Genomic DNA, 12,478 nt, shown 5'->3' on the forward strand with positions numbered 1-12,478 from the left:
AAATAGTCGCAGGGCACGTGTGAACCTGTGCATTGTCTTGATGGAAGAGCACTTTCTTCTTCACCAAATGGAGACGTTTCTTCTTTGAAATGTCGTTGAAACGGTTCAATAAGGCTGCATAGTAATCACCATTGATCGTTTGCTTCGACGGAAGGTAATCGACATGAATATTATACCGCGTGCACCCCAAAAAATTGTGGCCATCACCTTTCCGACCGACTTCACGATCTTCGCCTTCTTCGGAGCTGGTTCATCCGGTGAAGTCCATTGTTTTGACTGTTCCTTCGTCTCGGGTGTGAAGTAATGGATCCATGTTTCGTCCACAGTAATGAATCGACGCAGAAATTCATCTGGATTACGTTGAAACGTCTCCAAACATTGTTTTGAAATCGTCACACGGTCGCGCTTGTGGTCCACAGTGAGCAAACGCGGCACATCTTGCCGATAGCTTTTTCATACCCAATTGTTCGTGTGCAAAATTGAAATCACTGCGCCATGTGATGTGAGGCCTGTGGCATCAACAAGCTCGTGCACTTTCACTCGTCGATCAGTCAAAACAATATCGTGGACTTTATCGATGATTTCTAGCGTAGCAGCCTCAATTGGACATTCCGAACGAGGTGCATCACATGTGGATGTATGACCACATTTAAATTCATTCATCCAATTGTATACAGTCGCAAACGCTGGTGCAGATGTGCTATGAACATTATCCAACTCGGCTTTGATTTCTTTCGGCGTTAAAAACCTTTCATATGTTTGGTCACTGCACGAAACTCGTTTTTTTTTCCATTTTGCAAAAAATACAAAAGTTGTTCGCTTTAATCATCTACAGAAATGAAACCTCTCGATGAATTCCGCTCAAAATTTGACAGTAATCAGCTGAAAGATGCTACTTGTCAAAAAGTAATGTGACATGATACTGCGAGTGCTCTCTGATAGATTTTCTAAGAACTTATTGACTTGCCCTCGTAGCTCTTACGAGTAGACTAGATATGTATGTCTATATAATATATAATATCATAAAAGCTAGACCAAGATATTTATATTTTGTATTTTATTTTTTATATCTACTTTTTGTGAATATAGAACAATTATTTTCTTCCTCTTTTTTATTTCTAACGGTCACGTCCGCGACATCGTATTAATTTGTATAATGACTTCGATCTGTGAAATGTGAATTGACGGCATTGTTGAGCAAGTGGTTCATGCATCTGGGTGGGAAATCTCAATTCATAACAAATGCTGAAGAGCGAGAAAATGGAAATAGAAATCGTTATCTTGATGTTGAGCAACGCGTTCCGCGAAACTTGGAAATCACGCCGCGCGGCTTTCCGTGTCAAGAACGAGATCGCGATTTTACGGGTGAAGATACCTGAGAACGAGAGCTAACAGAGAGAGTGAGAACAGCTGCCGCCTAGCCTTTTGCGTAGCGTAGCAGATTGACGCTATCGGCGAAAGCTGAATCGAGTAGAGATGTTGTCAGGGCCGCATTAATGCTAGAGAAGAACCTAGGTTATACTTAGAGGCGGAAGTTTAAGGAGTGGTATTTTTTTGAAGAAAATACTAAAAAAATAGTCACTTTTTGCCAAATTCGAATGATTACAAAAATTGTCCAGCGATTGACAGTATAGATTTGAGTCGGAGTTCCGTGACCTTCGTCTCGATTTCGTTTTACAGTGTATATGATATATAAATTAATGTAAACAACAAGTGCTTAGCGAAGAGCCAGAATAATAAGTACAGCAGTAAATGTTGAATCTTACTCGAGATGGCGCTGCAATATGTTAAATAAGGACAGATGTATATGTTTGAGTGAGACAGAATAATAATATAAAAAATAAATTAAAGATATCACTATTCTCGATATCGTTATTTAAAATTTAACAAAAGTTCATGCCGATATCGATCAAGTCCGGTTATCATTCCAGCATCCATTTAACTCGTTATGTCCGATTAATCTCTGGCTACCGCGCGCGCGCGTGCGTCTGCAGCTGCAACGCGATGCATTCGCAAGGCCATAGTCAAGGACATCCGTACCGGTTGAGGCTGCGTTGGAACAAGATGCCAATGATGCGCTCTAGCTAGTCGTGAACGAGCTTCGCACAATTCGCGGTTAGCGCGCAACATATGATTTAGCGTATATAGAGGGTTTCTAAAATCTGATCTCACCCCTGGTTCTCGGAAATGACTTCAGATATGAAAACAAGTTTCAGACAAAATTTATAGGATATATTGAGAGGGACAGATGTTGAAAATATTGACCTGACCTCATCTGACCTTGAGTGACTTCTTCAATATCGATATTTTCTGGAACTCCCCATTTTTATTTGTGTAACTTTTTCCTTACATTCTGTGAAATATCTGTAAAAGAATATCTGTACAAGCTACAACTATCCTTTAGTTAGTTTAGTTTAAGTTTGTTCGTGCGTTCTAAATTAATCGATGTATTTTCTGATATATATATAGAACGTCACTGACTAAATTAAACTAAACGTAAAGTCGGAGTGAAATAAGTGTGCGCGTTATAAGTGAACGGTGCATAAATGGCAAGTACGTTGTACGTATTGTCAAACTAGTTTGACTACTTTTCTGGTCGAATTCTAGCAAATTCTTTTTGTTGTGACTTGTACTCTCTTTGGTTGAAATGAGTTAAAGAAAAAAAAGTAAGAAGTAGGGAAAGGAGGCTCGAAAAATCAAGTATATTGTATAATAACGAATATATATAAATCAAGTATATTATATAATAACGAATTACAGGTCCATTTTTGAAGCATCTGAGAGAAAGTCGATTTCGACAAACTGACCAGTTAACTTTCGTATGATCAGAAGAGTTTCCTTCTCAAAAGTTCACATTACTCTTCTTGGTTAAAACGCAACGTGAATTTTTTCGTCAGTCACATTAAAATTATAAAAATTAGCAATTATGTATTTGTTAATAAATAATGTATTATTATCGAGGTCTATCTGACAAAGATATACTTTTGGCAGATGATACTTTTGAGAGAAACTTCATGTTTTATAAATTTTAATAATATAACAATAATTTATGATAAAGTAAAGGAATTATTTATTTCATATTAATATCTTTGTCTTAAAGATTAACAATGCATTCAAGAGTCTTTATTTTGTAATAAATAATTATTACATAATTTTGTAATATTTATATATTTTTATTTTTTTATAAATCTGTAATCTATCATCCTACCAGTTGAAGCAAAAATATACACTTTTCTTTTACATAGGTTTATATGATGCTGATGAATACTTGAATAAATATATTCGAACTTTGAGAAAGCTACAAAAATTTATATAAAATATACCAAATATATACACTTAAGGATACAAATTAAGCCAACTATGAACTTTTACAATATTGGTATAGAAAAGAAATTTGTAGAAAAAGCTCACTGCCTATAAGATAACAAATCGGTCTAACTCAGTGCTCATTTTAAGTCCTCATCGATGTTAGAAAATTTGTAATTCAAGAAAAATGAAAAGCTTCATAAAATTTATAAGGCAATTTCACATCATTTCAACTCTCGTAAATTTTATTGCCGATCTCCAGGGCGGAATTATTTATAAAGAAAGTTTCGAGAGATCATAAGAGAGACGAATATATTATACGCAATAATACAGACTTGAAGAAAGTATTTTTATATAGTTTCTTTTTACATACCAAACGTAAGAATTCATCAAAGCCTAGATTCCTAAGGTGAATGGATATACCGAGCAACGATGACAATCAAATGTTGTACGAAAGAATTTAAGATAATATTCGCTCATAGTTCTTCATTGCGTAAGAAAGATATCATTTCTCGTATACAATATAATACATAGCGCGACAATAAAATTCATGGACTAACATTATTATATACAATCGTACTACTGACATTATCTATCGGCGAATGATAAAAGTAGTTAAAGAAAAAAGATTGTTCATATAAACTTCTTGATTTGTTGACGCAATTAAGAGTTACAATTATTGTGGTGCGACTTTTGTTTCTCTGTTAAATATTTTTAAATGGAACAAAGAGCAGCAGTTAAAGTTTGTATGAAATTAGGAAAAAACAGCTAGCAATTTAATGTTGCGTTCGCAATTTGTCCACGTACGCAGTCCGAGGACAGAACGGTCGAACGGATGTGAATTTATGCGAGAACGCCAAAGTTGTATGACTACAATTTAACGCACACGCGTGAAAACGACGCGTGTTCTACGGCGTGATTTCCTACAATGGTTCGCGACGCCCACACACCGGTGAGAGATCCGTCGAGAACCACCGGGAACCGCTCGTATACGCAGAGGTCAAAGACTTCCCCTCACCTTATCCGAGACCTCGTCTTACGAGCGAGCAGCCACGCTGTACCAGTCGCGAATTATTGTTCCCTTCGGCATGCCAGCTCTTATAATTATACAGCCTCTCAGGATCGATGGTAGGTATTGTGGCCATTAGACGCCAGAAGAGAGAGAAACTAGTATCTTCCTGAGTTGGGAATCTGTCATCATCGTCGTTGCATTTTTACTCTCTGAGGTGAGTACGGAACAAGCGGAGCGGGTTGGAATGTACGCTGATAAAATTGTCGGCTATACGCTCAGATTTACAGTAAGCGAATTCTTGACATCGCGCATATCATGTAACTCACGTTCGGGTACGAATGCGACAACGAATGCAATCCAATGAGTTCAATTCGTTGAGCATTTTAACGATACAATCCAGCTGTTATATAATAAAAACAGCTGGCGCATCTGTGATGTAATCACGGTTACCAATTTTCTCCGGGTTAAAAAAAACCGGAGATTTTATTTATTTTACTAAAAATCACCTGCTATACTTTCAAATTTCAAAATGGTTAATGTAACGCAATATAAATAACTAGTGTCTCAAGTTATAATTTCATTATATTATACTTAATTCAATCAAAGTGATATGTATTCTCAAATTCTCATACAAGAGATTCGATTTTAACCTAAGTGGTACAGTATCTTCTTGTTTTAAATCAACATTCAAAAATATTTAATATAAAACTTGATGCTATTATCTTGTACTGTTAAGGAGATTCTAAAGGAATCCATAAAATTTACAACACACATTTACACAATATTTATAGAATATTTTGATAATAAATATTATATTGCGAATATTTAAAATAAATTTTACTGTAAATATTTTATAAATATTGTGTGCTGTCTGGGAATTATTTGTTATTTCAGCTGACTTCTAATATAATATAAGAGAGAGAGAGAGATCCCATAAAAGTTTAAGTTTTATTATACTATTCCAATGTTTCTTTTTTATCAAAGCATATTAAGAAATTTTATCATCATGCGATACATTACAAATAGTGCGTAAAATTATATAATGTTTACACTTGTGCTTATTACTCTCGTTGTTACTTTTATAGCTTATTTACAATGTACGTAAAATATCGTATAATTTTAATCTTTGCCCAAAACGTGTCGATCGCTCAGTCGATCGTGATGCCGTGCCACAAAATGCGCATAATAAGTCCAGTTCTGAGTCAGGTGTATCGAAATAAGCAAGGAAAATGGAAAGAGAGTGGCTTGCGTAACAAGTCGAAGATTACGGATATCGCCTCCACACACACTTCCATCTCTAATCGAGCTTCTCTTCGTGCCTTTTGGATAATTTTAATCCTTATCCATCATAAAGCATGAATCGTAGGTAATTACCGCTACTAACACTATACCGGGAAATTGCCGGGAGGCACTTAAACGGGTATAGAGTCGATAAACCGAATTAAAACGATCGGTCGAAGGTGCAGACGGGTGATGCAACATAATAAGGTGGTTGTCTCTCCTCCTACCCTCTCGTCACCGCTTCCTTCCCGATAATTCCATCGCTTGTTAAAATAATGATAATAATCTAATTGGCTTGCGTATAATTTACGACGCTGTTGATCAGCCCGTAAACATGAGGGAGAGATATTAGCAATTAGTACAGAAAAACTACTGACAAACATGGAAGAATAGAATTGCAAAAAAACGTACGCAAAATGTCTCTGTCAATTGTAGAGGTAACGATTCATAGGGAAGAACTCACCAGTTCGGTGGGCATGGTGTTGCAGGATCTGAGCGGTAGATTGTAAGTGATCGGAACAGGCTGACTCCTGTACTCCTGTAAACACGAACTGTTTTTCGATAAGCCGCGCGGATAGACCAGACCATGGAAGTCCGTGTTATGCTCCGTCGAGATGTGAACGATTATCGATTCGCTCGCGCACTCGATCTGCACAGTGCTTGCTATCGCAGCGGTCGCTGAAAAAATCAAATCGACAAATATGTTTATATTATATATTTATATGTGTATGCAGTGTGTGTGTGTATAGAATAGTAACAGTTAGGTTCGATTTTTCACTATCTGGTTAACTTGTGGTTAAGTCTAACCTGATGATGTTTCACCCATAGATGAAGCCTATTGGATAAAATATTAAGTCTAGCTTATTATACTTTCTGAAAAATAAATTTTGCAAAATCCACAAATACAGTTTCTTTTGTGATATTTTCACATGGTGCGCGATGAAAAGTTACAAAGAAGCGAATCGTTAATCTCCTTAGTTAATCGATTTTCCATTCCACGCGATTGAAAATTCATTGTAGTCGTTGGCCTGCGACTAATTAAGCAATAAAAGTGCGATTCACGCACCGAACCGTGTATATAAGCTCCTGTAGCGTGAAATCATGCGGCGGCTGCTGGGTGTTACAATTCCGTTCATCAACTCCGCGCGATCGTATTATGATTAACGAGAACTTCAATTAAATGTATGACGCAGCTGCTGGGCGCTGTTGCAATGAGTCAAATTGCAAAGTCAGACCGTGTATTTTTGAGCAATGAAAATTAAACTCGTAACGAAATGAGATATCATTAACAACAGCGATGCGATGGCTTGTACATCGTTACTATACATTGGAAATCGCAGGACGTACATCGAAATACGTGTCTGAATTTTATATTTCTTATATTGTAATCTCTTTACACTCGAGAGACAAACTAACGGTTCGTTCATACAATGAGGAAATACATATCGACTAAATCTACTATTACCGCGAACACTTAAAAGGATGCACATTAATCGCATTTAATAAAGCCGCTGCAGAATGAATTATTTTGAATATAAATTTACTAGAACCACCTTCGACGAACGGGGGAAGCACGGCATGAGTAAATTAGAAGGCTTGCATGTCTTCCTCTCGAACGTGAGTCGTAATGATAATAATCATTGGCGGATTATCGTTATCAGCCCGCAGAAAGACAATGATGAGAGAGTTATGAACTTAAGTCGTTGACTTTACAGGCAATCACGTTGAGTGTACCATCGTTCTCTTCCTACTCTTCCCGTGACGTATCTTATCCAGCTATTATCCATAACGGAAATATCATGACGTATCAATGATTGCTTCCACAAAAGAAGATAAAACGAGATTTTTAATTCGTCATTTAAATTTATTTAAAGCAACTGTGATATTTGAGGATCTGTATTATTTTATATAGTCACTTAGTTTTTTAAAAAATTGAAAATCAATAAATTCTGTGTGGTATTTGAGTTCAAAAATCATTATCCTGTAATAATGGACCTTCTTTCTCTTGGTGGCGAATGAGAATACAAAAAGAATAGTGCAACAAAAAGGAGGCAAAGATCATATTCGATCAAAGCTTTTGGTATCTAATAAGATTTTTGCGTGAATTTTACAATTTTCTCTTCATGCAAACTGCGTATCGATTATCAATTTTAAAACACAGTTCTAAATTGAAACCGAAGTACGTAATCAAAAATTAAAAGATTGACAAACAATTTGATAACATTGATATTAATGAGATTTTAAACTGTAAAAAATTTTAAAAAATATGCGAAAAATATCACCACAGCTAAAAATTATTATTTGTATAAGGAAAAAAGCCTAATGTACCAATTAATACTACATCATTAATATAATCACGTTATGAGATATCGGAAATATTTAATTATAATTAGATACATATATTTTTTATTTTATAATTATATTTTTTTTTATCGTTATAAATAAAAATATCAAACGGTCTAAACGGAAAGTCCAGCATTGGTCACCGGTGACAAACGCGGCATGGAACGTGTTAATGAAATAATGAGTCTCACTCGTTCACATTCGAGATGTCACTTCTATTCGGTTTTCCTTTCTCTCACGATGGTATAGGTTTACCTCTCCGCCATCCGTACATCACTCGTACTGTCGTACACACAGATGTATTCTTTTCTTTTTCCGTCTCTGACTCATAATCAGTAAGGTTCCAGAAGGGCGTAACAAAGGCGCGCCGAAGGAGACGTTCCTTCAAGTGCGTGCAATTTGCAAACGACACACGGAGCCTTAGTCGCTACGCAACTTCCTTCACGTTTCCGGACGCGTTCTTTTTTCATCCTATTATATTTCCGTTGAAATTCATCTTACTCATTTCCGAGTAAAAATTGTCGCCGCGCTATCCCTTGATTGTAGATACGAAATGAGATAGTCCGAGCTGTCGCTTCAACAAAAAATCGTGACTATTTTATACAAACTAGTTTTTTGAAATTTAATTGCACTTATAGGATAAAAATCAAAACGCTAGAGTCAGCAGGTCACGCGATAGAACGTCTGGCGCCGGCACTCCTTCAAAGACGCCAAAAAAGTAGTGTCATAAAAGCATTTTTATTAAAATTGAAGATTTATGTATAGTTTTTTGCAATAAAATGTAGAAATGTGATCATCAGACAGTCCAATGTCGAAACATGTCGTGTCAGCGCTATCTTAAAGATGTAAAAAAATATATAACGTAACTACTTCATAAAATCTGGAATTTGGCAGATAACTAAATTATTTAATACTATACGTACGAAAAAAAATAGATTTTCTGAGAGGATTAACTTTTTCAGACGCGATTAAAGTAATGATCGTTTAACTACGCTCGTGGGATTGCGCTACTCTCCATCTTAGGTCTCTGTTGTATAACTTTTACATTAATTTGAAAAGAATGAAAATTGTTGTCACTCTTCTCCAAAAATGTATTTTTTTATTCTCTTATAAAGTGAGATTCACTCGAAAAAATTTAGAGAGTACACAGGATTAAAAAATAACCAATGTTGGCACTTATAAAGTATTTAGATTTATTTGTTTTATTTTCTTCAGTCTTTTCCTTTTTGTTAATGTATTCGCTTAATGATTAATAAATTAAATTTGGATCAAGGATACGTTATTTATGAGTAAATTTGACAAAGCGTTACTTTTCTCAAATTGTTCCGCGATTCAGCAACTTCCGTAATTATGGTATGATTAATAATTACTGCGAGCACGCCAGGTAATTCAAGTGCTACAATGTATAAAGGAATTAACGTTCTTCCATAAATGCTGTTGCAAATTACATTGTATTCTACCGACTGCAATCTATATATCATTATAATTAAGTCTGTTCAGACGATCCGAAGAGAGCAATGAATTATAGATAAGAATTGTATAGTAATGTAATAAATAATGAAATAATGCATAATGAAAGTATATCATTAATATACTATGCACACAATGCGTGCAAAATTTATCACAGAAGAGCTTAATAGAAGCGAAAGTTCTAAAGTTTATTCACATCGTAAATGAAGGGTAACAAACGCGTACGTCGATATTAAGAAATTAGCAAAACCGGTCGTAAGGAACGGTGAAACTCTGGGCGAAACCACGAAAGCCATAGTCGTCATACAGACACGCACAGTTATGCAAGAATCCGGTGTGTGCCTTTCGTGCATGAGATTTTAATGCGCCATGGAGGGACACGAGCGGCATAAGATATCGGGAACAGCTGAACGCTGGCGCGACGTTGAAACTTCCTGTCGTCCTTAGCTCGCTTCGCCGACGCGACTCGGCACGAAGGGAATGTCACGCGGCGAATCGCGCACGCGATTCTCCGGAAAACGCGTGGAAAATTGCACGAGTAATAGACCATTCGGCTTTTATTATAGCGTGCACACACGCACGACGCCGGAGATTATAGAATTTGTCTCTTCCTCGAGGGACACGATAAGAAATTACGTTTTCGTCGAAATCATAATTACGAAATTGTAAACCTGATATTTACGATTGGCGACGCAGACGTTTCGGCGTCCATGAAAGTAATAATTCCGACAATTAGCGACGCGATTACGATAAATCTTCCAGCGGAATGAGATTAACGATTCAAAATTTAGCGGCGATTAATTTGCATAATAGTCGACGAGTCATCCCGCTTTCGGTTGCCGATCTCGCTGCGCAAAACTCTCGAGGTGAAATCGGAAAGTTTCGGCTGGCACATTGGAGAGAATCCGAGAGAGAGGAAAAACACTTATAGGTCGCAACGATCGTTAAGATTTCGGCGGAGATCGGCCGGATGCATCTACGAAATTTTGTTAAGCTCGCCTTAAATCACAGTATTAGCATTCATATATTACGAAACGTCAAGTTTCGTAATATATTCATTTAACATTCAATGATCAGTACGACTTTTTAATTAGTTGTTGAGTTACAAGGGTTACATCATACGATCGACGTCAAATATGTAAAACTGATTTATGTCCATTTCTGTTAATATAAATTTACTTTAATCTTGGTTTAACTTACTTTCTTTACTTTCTACTCATTCCTATTTCTAACAAGAAAAAGATAAAAAGTAAATTAAACCGAGATTAATATTAAATTACATCGATAGAAATTGATTATCAAATTTAAAGGAAAAGACAAATATACATATATATATATATAGTAACTGTAAATATTAAGATTACTTACTATATTAAAAATGAGAATTAAATTATATTCAAAGTTAAGTGCACTTAGAGAAAAACATCACGGCAACAACTATAAAAGTGATAACTATACGAGCTTTTTTAAATGTAAAATTAATGTACGCAATTAAATAAATGATTTTATAGTTAATGCAAGTATATAAAATAGTATATAATATAATCAAGTATGTATATTAATTCTACAGTAAAAGTTGTCACTTTTATAGTTGCTATATTTTTCTGAGTGTACGTAACTTTGAAGTTTGAATATAATTTAATTGCTGCTGTCTCGTATTTTCCTATTAATCATTCGTCTTTCATTTAAATTTCATACAAACTCATCCGTAGGGAAACGAAATTATATCGTTCATAGAGGTATATTATGAGGTAGCATCACTATATATTTAATAATCGTGAATAGCGGTAGTCTCCAATAACGGCTTGGAATTAGGCGGAACGAATTATGCAAATGTGACCGGCTCTAACGATCGGCCAGTAAATTCCGTTAAAACTGGCGAAACACCATTTCTGTTGGTCTGCCAACTCTTATAACTGTCATAATGTCTTGCACGCGTTTCGCGTCCCGCATCGTAGTCCCGCTAGCGACCGGAAGTTCCTGCTGAGCTTCTCTTACGTGGAACGTTATATAACGCGTTTACCTCGGCGTTTACTTTATCATCCTTTATCGTGATAGATACAAAAACGAGATACCTCTCCATTGCGAAAATATGAATCCTTCCATCGCGCTATTTGCATTGCGTGTACATTATAGGTGCTCGTGCTTGAGACGTGCTTGTACTTCCGTTGACTCTTCCAAGTAACGTTCGAAGAAAAGATGCACATATATTAAGGTAATAAACGTACAAGTACAACTTTACACAAAGAATACATGGAGCGCAACGAGCGTAAATGTGCACGTAAGTGCAGCCTTACGGTGCCAAGAACTGCAGACGTGCGAACTATTGGAATATGAATCGAGTAAGATTCGATTCGATTCGAATTTGAATGATTCGGACTATTCGAAAATTTCGAATCTATAATATTCGCGAGATACACAGAGGACCGAGATTACTGGATCTTAATAACTTAATTTATTTTATGTTTTTTACAAAATGGCGGTGTTAACTTCATGCACATCCTTCAGGCTATGTGAAGTTGGCCCCCCCACTATTGCAAATCTAAAAATGACCATTACCATTCGTTTGATGGTCGTTTGGTGGTGTTTGGTAGTCCATTTCGGACGTTTGGTAGTCAAAGATATAATGAGAAATGTCAAAAAAAGAAGAACGCGCGTGAAGTTAGCCCCCCCATTTCTAAAACTCGGCTTTGCAGACTGCAAATGGAATAATGGCTGTAAGTATTCGTTTGGTGGTCGCTTACTGACGTTTGGTAGTCCATTCCCGATGATTGGTAGTCGAAATTATAGCTAGAAATATCAAAAAAAGGATATATGCGTATGAAGTTAGCCCCCCATTTTTTAAACTCGGCTTTGCAGAATGCAAATGCAATAATGGCTGTAAGCATTCGTTTGGTAGTCGCTTACTGACGTTTGGTAGTCCATTCCCGATGATTGGTAGTCGAAATTATAGCCGGAAATATCAAAAAAAGGATATATGCGTGTGAAGTTAGCCCCCCCATTTCTAAAACTCGGCTTTGCAGAATGCAAATGCAATAATGGCTGTAAGCATTCGTTTGGTGGTCG

At 36.2% G+C, this 12,478-nt stretch overlaps 1 protein-coding gene across 1 annotated transcript in view; it reads right to left on the reverse strand.

Moving 5' to 3' along the window:
• pio (zona pellucida domain-containing protein piopio) overlaps nt 1-12,478 on the reverse strand; it is a 47,108-nt gene that overhangs the window by 16,711 nt on the left and 17,919 nt on the right. Inside the window, exon 4 of the mRNA XM_018537425.1 lies at nt 6,063-6,277. Coding sequence (XP_018392927.1) covers nt 6,063-6,277 — 215 coding nt within the window. The remainder of the gene's footprint in view (nt 1-6,062; nt 6,278-12,478) is intronic.

Source organism: Cyphomyrmex costatus, unplaced genomic scaffold (assembly GCF_001594065.2).
Source record: "Cyphomyrmex costatus isolate MS0001 unplaced genomic scaffold, Ccosl1.0 scaffold172, whole genome shotgun sequence".
NCBI lineage: Eukaryota > Metazoa > Arthropoda > Insecta > Hymenoptera > Formicidae > Cyphomyrmex > Cyphomyrmex costatus.